Consider the following 13583-nt stretch of genomic DNA (forward strand, 5'->3'; position numbering starts at 1 on the left):
CATATGACTGCCAGATTCAAAATGGCCAATACCAGCCCATTTCAGGTCACTAATGCATAGGATACTGATATTTATGAATTCTATTTCATTTTGACAACTTCCAATTTTCCTAGATTCATACTTCATACAATCCATGTTCTGATTACTAATGATGTACACAACAATTCCTCCTCATTTTGAGTTGTGCTCCAACAGCAAATAAAGGTCCCAAAAGCTTTACTCTTTTCACATCATTATGGTTAACTATACTTTGAGGAGGCAGCTCTTTCTCAGTCATATTTTGAGTTCCTTCCATCCTGAGAGACTGAACTTTTAGTACTATTATCTGACAATATTCTGGTGCTATTTATAATGTTTCAGTCTTAGTATTCTGGTGCTATCTGGCCATGTACCACTGCTATTCACATGATTTTCAGTGGCTAAACTTTCTTTCTAGTCTTAGTCTGGAAGCCTTGCTGAAACCCATCCACCATGGGTGACCCTGCTGGTATTTAAATACCAGTGGCTTAGCTTCCAGCATCACAGCAATATGCAAGCCACTACAGTACAGCAAACTGACAGATGAGTCAGGTAGAAAGGCAGTATAACATGAGGCAGGTAAGACTGGATGAATTAAATTAATTCAACTGAATGAATTTTATTAATTATATAGCTTTACAGGCTATAAAATTATTTTGGTCATTAGCCTCAGAATAGTGGGTCTGATTTTCAAACATTATTCTAGTTACATGATGGAGAATGAATTGGAGAGGGAAATTGGTGGTGGTGGTGGTATGCCATGGAGTCAGTTCCTACTCATAGCAACCCGACATAGGGTTTCCAAGGCTGTACATCTTTATGGGAGCAGAAAGCTTCACCTTTCTCCTGTGGAATGTCTGGTGGTTTTGAACTGCTGACATTGAGGTTAGCAGCCCGAACTGTAACCACTACGTTACCAGAGCTCCTTGGAGAGGAAAATTAGAAGATCCCAAAACACCACTTAGAATGTTAACCTGCAATCATCCAGGTTAGATAGCTGATGGCAGAAATCTACTGATGGCAGAAAATATGGAAAAAAGTAGATGAACATTAAGATGTTAGAATCAGTAAGACGTTTTGATAATTTAAATATGCATATAGAGAGTGAGTCCTAGTGTGGCACTGTAGGATAAGCACTGGACTGCTAACCAGTTGGCAGTTCAAATCTACCAGCTGTTCCTTGGAAGCCCTGTACAAGGTCACAAAGGTCACAATGAGTAGGAACTGACTAGCTGGCACACAACAACAATAGTAAGAGAGGGAAAAAGAGGCATAGTGTGATTCATAGGTTTTAATTTTGGATTTTGGCAGAAGTTGATGTTATTCATTGAGAAAAGGAACAATTAAGGAGAATCTGGTGTGGAGGCTGGAAGGTTGTGAAGACTGTGGCCAATTTTGCTATGTTGACACTGACTGGTACAAGTCATAAATACCTATAGATACCAACAGGCAACACCAACAAAGCAGCTGTAACTCTCTGTTCAATAACCATGCAATGATGTCTACCAATTTTGATTAAGTCCACCTTATACAGTGCATTTCCAAGTAACTTTTTAATAAGGTCTTACTCTTAAACATAAGAAAATAGTGGGGAATTATTAGCTATTAGAGTAAACCCTTCATCAACAAAAAACAGTGATGGAAAAAAGAAAATCACAGGAAATAGATGTAAATAACAAAGATGTCCATTATTTCAATAGGCAAAATGTCTATCATCTAACACGATAAGCACTGGACTGTGAACCATAAGGTCGGCAAGTCAAGCTCACCAGTTGCTCCGCAGGAGAAAGGTGAGACTTTCTGCTCCCACAAAGATTTACAGACTCAGAAACACTATACAGGGTTGCTATGAGTCAGAACTGACTCGATGGCACTTGACAACAAAAACAACAATATAATTCAACTTCCACTAGCTACATTTTTACTCTTTAATGAAAAAAACAAACAAACAATTATCACTAATTAAAATGGTCATGTTTTTTAAGATTTTCAGCAGTACTTTTATTTATTAGTAGTAATTAGTAAATACTATTATATTAAAAGAAAGACTTGAATCTTTAATAAGTTTAGCCATATATTTTTCTGTAGAGAAATTGTCTGTTTCTTACCTACTGCTTCTCCAAAGGTTACGGTGAGCTCTATTGTGTCATAAAGAAAGGTGAATACAGCTTGATCATCACTCCACTCAATGACATCCCATTCAGGCAAGCTGGAGAGAAAAAAATAAGACATTTTCTTGAGATGAAAGAAGTGATAAGTTCTGATCCTACTCAAACAGTATCAGCAATAAATAGCTGGTCATGTTTTTCCACTGGGTTAACAGATAACTGATATTCAATTAAAATACTGTGAATGCATAATTTTATGCTATTGAAAGAAATAAGAACCGATTCAATCTTCAATTGTTAATCTATGAAAAGGCAAATCTATGCACTCCAAAAAGTGATAAATATTTGTCAATCCATCTCTCTAGGGTTCTTCATCTTTTTGCTAACCCTCTATTTTATTAAGCATGATGCCGTTCTTCAGGGTCTGGTCCCTCCTGATAACATATCCAAAGTATATGAGACAAGTCTCATCATTCTTGCTTTCAGGAGCATTCTGGCTGTATTTCTTCCAAGACAGATTTATTCATTCTTCTGGGAGATGGTATACATGATATTCTTCATATGTACCAACACTGTGATTCGAACGCATCAGTTCTTCATTCATTTTTCAGATTTTTCATACATAGGAGGTGATTGAAAATACCATGGTTTAGCTCAGGCATACCTTAGCAATCAAAGTGACATCTTTGCTTTTTAACACTTTGCAAGTCTTTTGTAGCAGATTTTCCCAATACAATGTATCTTTTGACTACATCTTCCATGGATGTTGATTGCAGCTCCAAGTAAAATTAAATCCTTGGCAACTTCAATCTTTTCTCCATTTATCAGTTTAACAAAAAGTCACACCAACCATCCCTCACATAGAAATCTCTATCTACTCTGCTGGGTTCAATAATTCATTGTAATGGCCACACGGAACTTAAGACACCATTCTCACAGTTAAGGGCTTTATTAGGAAAGTCAACAGGTTACAATTTGAAATCAGAAATTCTCAGGGTACAGTTCTTCCAGTCAAGACAGCCTCCCCTCAGCTATGTGAACAGACAGGTCTTTCTCTGCAAGGGCAATGTTACAAAGCTCTTTTAGGGCTGCTGATAAATGCCCTAGTGCACACCATTCCAACATAAGCCTCAGCTTGAAGGCACTTGGCTCAGCAAATCTACTTCCAATTAAGTGCTCCAAAGACATCCCACTCTGTAAGCAAGCCTCCTGCCTCAAGTCCATCAGCTTTACTTGCTACATGGACTGGGAAGCTTACCACTCTGTCTTAAACTCTGGCTCTTGTTTCTACTGCTGCTGCCCCTCTGCCACTCCTCTGCTGTCACAACTTTCTGTCCCTGGATCAAGGAGGTTTAATGTGCAGGTTTCTCTGGGTCCAAAGGACATGCTACACTCCTGGCTCTTCTTCATTGGTAGTGACATTCCCCCATTCCTGCTTCTGAGATGGCTCATTTTATATTATACAATTAGAGTTCCAAGCCTTTACAACCATAATTAACACTGTTACCCACTCACAACTGAGTCATATACTCCTACCAGCATCTTCTCTCACCATCTCTTATACAAATCCAGCAGGACAAAAAACAATGTTTGGTAGGAGTTACAAACACTATGAATAGAAGTACAGTAAGTCATTGCACTGCAATCACGATGTTGCTTATTAGTTCAGTTGTGAGCAATTTTCTTTCATGTTGAGGTGTAATACATACTGAGGTTTATAGTCTTTGATCTTCATCAGTAAGTGCTTCAAAGTCTTCCTTGCTTTCAGGAAGCAAGTTTGAGTTCAGGAAGCAAATCACAGGTTGCCGATGAATAGTTTCTAATGCTGATGTATTCTTCACATAGTCCAGCTTCTTAGATTATTTGTTCAGTTTACAGATTAAATTCATGTCCATGTGGATAGAGCCAAGCTCTTGGAACCTTCATTTGCTGATGGGACACAGCAAAATGAGAAGAAATAGCTGTAAACATCCATTAATAATCAGAACATGGGATGTATGAAGTATGAATCTAGGAAAACTGGAAGTCATCAAAAATGAAATGGAATACGTAAAGATATCCTAGGCATTAGAGAGCTGAACTAGTAATTTTGTATTAGACAATCATATGGTTTACTATGCTGGGAATGACAAATTCGCCATCAAAAAGAATATTTCAATATCTGTCTGTGATAGGATAATATCCATACAACTAAAAGGAAGAGCAGTTAATAAGACTATTACTCAAATTTAGGCACCAACCACCAAAGCTAATAATGATGAAATTAAAGAATTCTAACAATTTCTTCAGTCTGAAATTGATTATACATACATGCAATCAAGACGCATTGATAAATACTGGTGATTGGAATGTGAGGGTTGGAAACAAAGAGGAAGGATCGGTAGTTGGAAAATACGACCTGGTAATAAAAATGATGCTGGAGATGCATGATAAGAATTTTACAAGACCAATGGCTTACTTTTTACAAATAGCTTTTTTCAAAAACATAAACAGGAACTACATACATGGACCTCACCAGATGGAATACACAGGATGCAAAATGACTACATTTATGGGCAAGATGATGGAGAAGTTCAGTATCACCAGCCAAAACAAGACCAGGGGCTGACTATAGAACAGACCATCAATTGCTCATATGCAAGTTCAGGCTGAAGCTGAAGAAAATTAAAAGAAGTCCACAAGAGCCAAAATATAACTGTTAGAAATAAGAAAGAACGAGATGAGGAGAGAAATGTGGCTTTAACAGAAGGCAGATTTATTGAGAGTAAACCTGGGAAGGGGATCTCAAAGTAAGAGAGACAAAGAGCCTGCCCATCTCTTACAGACTGGCGTATTTAAGGCGGCGTGGTCCTGGGTACAGTTTTGGTGGGCTTTTGATGGGTATGGATATGGAGATATTCCTGAAACCTGAAACTATTGGTCTCTTAGTGTAATAAAGACTTAAGCTTTCAGGAGACTTAAGCTTTCAGGAGAATAGAAGCTTAAGTAGGACTTTATTTGATGCCACTTGGGGGCACCTGCAATGCCATTTTGTTGATCAGTAGCAGGGTCCTTCAATAATCTTAAATATAATCCCACCTGAATTTAGAGGTCATCTCAAGAACAGATTTTGATGCTTTGAACATTAATGACCAAAGACCAGACCAGTTGTGAGATTACATCAAGAATATCATGCAGTGAACAGAATTTAGGACCCTATCCAAAGAAACAGCGACACCAGAGATGGAGGCAGAGATGAGGACATGTAGAGAGAGAGTAGCTGAGGACTGCAGATTCATGGAAAGAAAAAGGCTGTGTACTGACAGCAAGGAGGCAGGCTTGCAGAATATGCCCTTTGGTTGTTTAAATGATTATATATTCCTGAGTGTTTCTGTGTACATCCTCAAAATAAAAACAAAAAAACCAGAGGGAATAGAAGCAAATATTGTTAAATGATGATGCACAGAGGAAATTGTAATCATTGCAATGAAATGATGAGTATAAAACCGATGTTTTCCCATGTAAACTATCAGTTAATTCACAATGTTGTTGCAAACTGACCTTGCAGTCCAGCACATTAACCCACACCATAATAGCACAGCAATATGCAAACCTGCACAATACAATTGTGCATGGTACCATGATACCTTCATGGTTAAAAAGAGTAATAACAAAATATGTTGGGAGAGTTAATGTTTAAATAACCTATTTAAGCAAAAATAAATAAAACACAAATTAATGACACCACCAGCTTTTCCTTACCTCAACTGATCTAATGACTCTTCAGTTCTGTTTGTTTGTGTTTGCACAAAGTCTATCTGGGCAAATGTCTGCTCTTTCTGTGCCTCCAGTTCTAAGAGATTCCTGCAAATATACCAGATATTCATGGAAAAATAAAATCTTTTGTTAGAGAATTTAGACTCTATCAATATAAAAAGTCTATGACAAAAAAAAAAAAGGTTTATGACAAGAAGTCACATCCTAGTTAACTCTCTTGTTATGAAGTGCTGTGAAGTCGGGTCCAACTCAGAGCAACCCTGGATAGGGTTTCTGAGGAACAGCTGGTGGGTTTGAACTGCCAACCTTGAGGTAGTAGTCTAGTGTCACACCAGATAACTATTAGCAAGATAATGATGCAAGTGAATGGCATACATTTTTGCATTTTCAGAGAGTTTTGTTGTTGATTATTTCTCAAGTTAGAATAAATGAAGATATTCCTGGGGGTTCATATGTTCTTTAAGATAATTTTTAAAAATTTACATTTTCATATTGATAGTATTATTTTAAACATATCATAAAACATATATATAAGCCTATTGGCATACTGGCTAAAGCACTTGGTTGCTAAACAAAAGGTTGGTGGTTCAATCCACCATCTGCTCCATGAGAAAAATGTGGTAGAGATGTACAGCCTTGGAAACTTGATGGGACAGTTCTACTCTCCCCATAGCATCACTATGGCTTAGGATTGACTTGATGGTAATAGGATCTTTATAAATCATATGGATGCCCACTTTAGACTGAGACATGCTATAACTTCAGTGTCTGCACTTGGTTTTATTGTTTAGTTTGCTACAGCTAACAAAGCAACAACTAAAGAGCTAACTAAATTGCAAGGTTGGTTTGAACTGCAAGGTTGGCGGTTAAAACTCACCAGCCACTCCTAGGAAACACTAGGGTCACTATGGGTTGGAACAGATATGATAACAATAATAAATAGAACCTATGTTCTGGTAGTCATTTTGCTACCATCAACATACTTCAGTCAAACATTATCAACTGTAAAATTAATGTTATCAATTGGAACTATATTGATTTTGTCATTATTTGTATTTAAAACAGTTTAATGCTAGATTTATTTTCTTTAAAAGTATGCTGATGTTCAAGCTTGAGAAATACTGGACTTCCCTTGGGTTAATTTCCCATAAGCAATAAATGATTCTAATATTTTCTAAAATATTGTTGTCTAAGATGGCCCCTAGGGCCCAGTTCAAAGTGGAACAGAAGCCCTCAGCCAGTCTTAGTCGAGACTCATATCCCCAACGTGGTCACTCTCTGGAGGTGGCCTTCATTTGCCTAGTGGAATGTAGCATTACATATTCCAACACTCAGAAGACTGACCTTTGAAGCTCTTCTTCTTCAGTTTTCAGCTGTTCCAGTTCTTTGAAAAGATTACAAATCAAAATGACATTAGGATGTTGCCGCAAAAATATGTTTCATTGTAAATTCTGACTTAATCTTATACAAAATACACACATAGAGAATTATATATTTTTTCATTACATAATTTGGTCACCTTTCTTTGAAGCTCTCATTTTAGAATCCCATTCTTCCATAGGAGGGTCTTTCTCTTCATCCTCAAAATACTTCGTTTCTAAAAGTTAGACAATATGCATTCAGAAAATTCAGTCAAGAATGACGTCAACAACCAGAGGTAAAAAGAATAGGCAGTCCCAAAATGAACTGTCTTGAATATTTCACTTCACCTTTCATTACCAATAAAGTGTTGATCTATAACACTATAGTATTATACAGAAACTTGGCTTGTGACAGTGTCCTATGAACTAATACAGTGATATCGACTAACATGTTCTCAAGGATGATTTTAAGATGGAAGCTGTTTACATATAAATGCATACAACTAGCCCACTGGTTTCTATGGGCTAATAAGTAGGATCAGATATAAATAGATAAGGGGCTTTAAAAATTTTGTGGAAAACTTCCATTTTTCCATGAACTTTTTAAATTTTCCCCTAGGTTAAGTGAGCATTTCTGTAACTATCTTGCTTCCTTGTTTTTCTCTTGGGATGCTCAGCACTGTGATATGTATCCTACTCTCTCTGTATCGCTTCACGGTACCTGCCACCCAGCTCTCTGCCTGACCCAGCTTTCTGCACACAGTCAGGTAAAGAGCATGTTTCTGGTGTGGCACTACAGGATAATGTGCTGAACTGAAAGGTTGGTTTGAACCACAAGATTGGCAGTTCAAACTCACCAGCTGTTCCTCAGAAACCCTATACAAGGTTGCTATGAGTTGGAATCGACTTGATGATACTTAACAACAACAAATCTTTCCAGAAGCAGATTGTCACGTTTGTCCCATGGAGTAGCTAGTAGGTTAAAGCTGTTGGACTTTTCAGTGTTGTTGTTATTAATGCCACCCAGTCAGTTTCAACTCATAGCGACCCAGTAGAGGGTTCTGAACCACTGACCTTGCAGTGAGCAATCCAGTGCTTATCCTACAGTACCACAGCAGGACTCCATTAGGTACTATAAGAAGTATTAATAAAATAACTACAAGACTTGAAAGAGAGAGAGTCTACCTCCTGTTGGTGGAACACAGAAGGGGAATACATTAGCAAAGACAAAGTGGTAGGACTACATAGGAATGACAAAATTTGGTTGGATTATATGGTGGATAAGGAAGTAGTGGCATGTCATGCAAGAAAGAAAGATTTGAATATGATTGTAAAGAAATGCCAAGCTCAATATGGACTTTATTAATGGAGAGACATAAAAAATGTACTCTGCCCAGTGGGAATAACAATGAAAACTATTCCTTATAGTAATTAAACTAGCAACAATGTGTAGGTTGAACTGGAAGGAGACAGAATGAAGGTAAGAATGTAGAAAGATATTTGGTTACTTAAATTGCATATCTCAGAATTAATGAGAAAGAATACAAGAGATGCTCAAGAAGCAGATATGATAGGACTTGGTAAGAGGCAGTTAAAGACAATGAAATGTTTTGAACTTTTTACATTGTACAATAGTGAGTCCATTCATAGAAATGAGGAATATAATAGAATATGGTTTTATTTTGGAGATCCCACTGCTATTGAGCTGATTCCAACTCATAGCAACCCTACATAGGAAAGGGTAGAACTGCTTCTTAGGGTATCCAGGACTATAATCTTTATGGGAGCAGACAAATTCACATTTCTCCCAAGAAGTGGCTGGTGGGTTTAAACTACCAATCTTGCAGTTAGCAGTCCAATGTTTAGTCCACAGAGTTACCTGAGTTTTCTTATTTTGGAGATGGAAGGATACAATTTTCACATTAGTATTAAGGTGCTTAAAGATATTATGCAGCAAGGTTGACTAGGCAACTAGAAATCTAATCTTAATGCTCACACGAGTGGTTAGTAAGAAAGAGGAAATAAAAAGTCAGAAGAAAGTAGGGTCAAAATAGTACAATAAAATAGAGGTTAAGGGAGAAGAAAATGTCAGGAATAATAAACATTAATGACAAATGAAAGAAAGAGGTCAATATGGCTAAAGACTAAATTTGATGCTCATACGGAATTTTGTAATCTCTGAAAGCAGTTTCAGTAGTGCAATACTAGTATATTAGGATTGTTGAGAGCTCAAATCAAAAGAACAGCCAATTTTCTGATAGCATAAGTTCATATATTAAAAACACTACATTATAGTTTAGTTTTAAAAGAACTTTCCAAAGATACTTTTGGCAATTCTTGTTGACTGTGTCTGGCAATTCTTGTTGATTGTGTTAAAAGATCACCATAGTTAAGGAGTTTTCATTCACTCTCAATTTAATGTCTTAAACTGCTAATACAAGATTTCAACCAGAAATCTCTACAATAGGAAACAGTTTAGATAAAATTAAATTTTCTTTTAGAAGTATTCAAGATACGTTACCAATTTCCACCTTAGTGAGACAGTTATTGATCTTCTTAAGTATGCAGTCCATTCTATGCATTCTTATCTGAAGTTTCTTCCTCTCATTCTAAACACAAGACATTGATTATCAAATTGTTTGTTAAGTGCCCCTGAGCTGGTTCCAACTCTTAGCAACCCTGTATAGGGATTTCAAGTAGTGGCTGGTGAGTTTAAACCACCAACCTTGTGGTTCAAACTGACCTTTTGGTCCAGTTCTTATTCTACAGAGCCAAATCAGGACTCCAATTGTCAAATGAAGTCTCTGAAAACAAAATAAAATATAAATGGCTCAAATTGCTAGTTCTAAATGATAGAACAAACAAGTCTTAAGATGAAGGTCAAAGCTTCAAATCTGGACTTAAAAATTTTTAAAGGATATATAATAAATTAATATAACAATTTTTGTACTTTCCTTTATTATAGCATTTTTATATTTGTTCCATGGAATACTGACTCCATGAGAAATTAATATGTATTACTTGAAAAAATATATATGGGAAAACGCTGGTCAGAAAGAACAACAGCATTAAAAAAAACAACAAGATTTTTGACTTTTGATTTTAATATATTAGTTATTATATTTCTCCAAAAGGGGGATATTAAATTATAGCATTTCCAGGCTTATTTTCCAATTAAAATACTTTCATACAGAACATTCTTAAAAGGACAGTCATTAATAGGAGACCAAGAATCCCAATATTTCATCTCAATACGTACAATGTATAACATGAAGTCCTTATCAGTAATTATAGTCTAGTATTATTCAAAAAGCGTCCTGGTGTGGCGTTGTGGGTTAATGCGCCAGACTGCAAAGCTGTTTGAACTGCAAGGTCGGCGGTTCAAACTCACCAGCTACTCCTTGGCAACCCTGTACAGGGTTGCTATGGGTCGGAATTGACTCAACGGCACTCAAAAACAACAACAAAATTATTCAAAAGGAGTCCTAGTGTTGTGCTGTAGGAAGAGCACTGGGCTGCTAATCACAAGGTCAGTAGTTCAAACCTACCTGCTGCTCCTCAGAAACCCTATATAGGCGCTATGAGTCAGAACTAACTCGACGGCACTGAACAATAACAACAATTATTCAAAACTCCAGGGTTTGCCACTTTGATAACCCTCTTATGGACAATTTTAAGTTTATATTCAAGTCCCATTCAAATGCCTCATTCTTTATAGTTCACAATCACAATTAATTCATTTTAATAGCTTTTTTCTATGCTGTAAACTTTCTCAGATTACCTGAGCTGATTCCACCAGCTTGCTGTAGAGTGCCACTTTTCCTTGGTGAGTGAAGACTTTAGTTATCTTGGTAAAACGCGATTTTATTTTGTTCAAGTAAATTCCAAAGGTCTTTAGCTGTAAGCAAGAGTTAAAGGGTACATTGTACCAAAACAAGTAAAAAAAGGTAAATAGTCCGGAAAAGCTGGCTCAGCTGCTACATTATAGGCTTTGCCCATCCTAGGCAGATTCCAAGGAGTTCTGATGTGGCACTGCAGGTTCATGCGCCAGGCTACAAAGCATTTGAATTGCAAGGTCGGCGGTTCAAGCTCACCAGCTACTCCTTGGAAACCCTATACATGGTTGCTATGGTCGGACCCCACTGCAGGCACTTCACAACAACATGCAGATTCCAAAAGCAGGGAACCTCTCATATGCAAATTTAATTCTGTTTAATTGTTTGAAAATAGAATCAAAGATTTCAGTCTTGATTCCTGCTTTTATATTACAAAATGACGGGGAAAAAATGACAAACTGAGTCAATCAAATCCTGTTAGTTTATTAGGGTACATATAAAATTAAATAAATAAATTAAATTAGGAAGGAGAAAACTCGATATAAACTTCAAACATATTTCACATATTACGTTGATCATCTCAGGTTTGGAAAGATTACATATTAATAATTTACCCACCACTGTTGAGTTGATTCAGACCTAAAGGGACCCTTGAAGGCAGAGTAGAATTGCCTAGTATGGTTTCCAAGGCTTTAAATTTGTAAGAAGAAGATTGCCATATCTTTCTCTCACGGAATAGCTGGTGGTTCAAACTGCGAACCTTATGGTTAGCATACAAGTGCTTTAACCACTGTGCCACCAGTGCTCCTTATGAATAATTGTTAAGTGCCATCAAGTCAGTTCAGACCCTGTATAGGGCTCCCAAGGAGTGGCTGGTGAGCTTGAACCACCGACCTTATAGTTCAAATGACTGCAGTCCAGAGTATCAGCCCACGGTGCCACACTAGGACTCCAATTGAGTAATTAATATGAATTAAACTCTGTATGAATTAATTGTGTTTAATTAAACACGACCTTGTAGAGGTCTGATCATGTAAATGGTTAATGTGCTCTGCGGCAAAATGAAAGTTTGTGTCCACCAAAAGGCACCTTACAAGCAAGGCCTAGTAATCTACTTGTGCAAAATCAGCCACTGAAAACCCTATGCAGCACAGCAGTTCCATTCCGAGTCACATGGGTCACCGTGGGTTAGAACTGACTTGATGGCAATTGGTTCTGATTAACATATTACACTTGAAAAAAACACAAGTTAAATACTTTGCTACTAATTATCATAGTAAAAATTACTTCACCATGTTATTCAAAATGCCTGCACTGATTCACATTCAGAAAACGAGAATAAAGTACCTCCTCATCTGAGCAGTATCTCATTTTTTCCCATAGGTTCTTATTTACATCAGTCAGCAGCTTATCTTGGTTCAATGCAGAGAGCTTTAATCTAAAACATAGATAAGTCAATTAGCATAGGGTTTAGAAGTCAGCTTTAATGAACTAGCTAAAATCAACAGGCATACTTAATTTAATCCTTCCTAATTCTTTCCTTGGACTCCTGGTATACGGCACTGCAGGATCAGCACTAGATTGTGAACCACAAAGTCAGCAATTCAAACCCACCAACTACTCCTCGGAAACCCTAGGGTCACTATGAGTCAGAACCGATTTGACAGCACTTAACAATTCTTTCCTACCTAAAAAGGGGAATTCACTCAAAAATAATAGCCAGTTTGATTATTTCCCAACACTTGTAGGGAAATTCAAGAATGTCATGAATCAAAAAAACTTCCCTTACAAATAGAACTCTCATCTCAGTGTATCAACATGTTCCTGCAAAGCAAACTTGTTCCAACATATTGCTAATGAAGAATTCTTAATGCTTGTCAATTTGTAACTGCTGTGAAGTTGTAGCTGTTATTTTAAATAAAAGCTCCCAATCCAATCCAAAGTATACTATTCTGTGTACTTTACAGAAAAAATAATAAAATTAGCAAAGCTACTATTTTAGTAAGCTGAGGAAACAAATTTCTATCAGAGCTAGAAGAATATATTATAAGCATATGTATATAGGTGCAAAATTAAACAGCAGAGCAAATCTACAACATACTGCTTATTGTGCACAAGATCCCAATTCATTCAAAGTAAAACAACTTCAGACAAATTCTGAGATACCAAATGGTTTCAAACAATATGAGAACAGAGACCTTGAATTCTTTTTCAGTGATAAATCCCAGGAGTTAGTACAATATTTGATACATAGTAAGTGCTCAATAAACGTTTACTGAATCAACAAATCAGAATCAGACAAATCTGAAATACTGTATTTTAACAGATTCCTAAGTTTCTAGTTTTTAAAAGACATAATTCTTCAAGGTTATTTTATTCCTTTTCTATTTGCTAGATTGAACTCCTGGTGTGGCATTACAGGATCAGCATTAGACTTTGAACTACAGTTCAAACCCACCAGCTGCTCCTCGGAAACATTATACAGGGTCGTTATGAATTGGAAC

At 36.7% G+C, this 13583-nt stretch overlaps 1 protein-coding gene across 1 annotated transcript in view; it reads right to left on the reverse strand.

Annotated features, from left to right (window-relative positions):
* CASC5 (cancer susceptibility candidate 5) overlaps window positions 1-13583 on the reverse strand; it is an 80375-nt gene that overhangs the window by 10537 nt on the left and 56255 nt on the right. Inside the window, exons 15-21 of the mRNA XM_006831900.1 lie at window positions 12427-12517; window positions 11025-11141; window positions 9765-9852; window positions 7402-7479; window positions 7227-7266; window positions 5868-5969; window positions 2127-2227 (exon numbers count right to left, since the gene is read on the reverse strand). Of these exons, the coding sequence (XP_006831963.1) occupies window positions 2127-2227; window positions 5868-5969; window positions 7227-7266; window positions 7402-7479; window positions 9765-9852; window positions 11025-11141; window positions 12427-12517 (617 nt within the window). The remainder of the gene's footprint in view (window positions 1-2126; window positions 2228-5867; window positions 5970-7226; window positions 7267-7401; window positions 7480-9764; window positions 9853-11024; window positions 11142-12426; window positions 12518-13583) is intronic.

Source organism: Chrysochloris asiatica, unplaced genomic scaffold (assembly GCF_000296735.1).
Source record: "Chrysochloris asiatica unplaced genomic scaffold, ChrAsi1.0 scaffold00004, whole genome shotgun sequence".
Classification (NCBI taxonomy): domain Eukaryota; kingdom Metazoa; phylum Chordata; class Mammalia; order Afrosoricida; family Chrysochloridae; genus Chrysochloris; species Chrysochloris asiatica.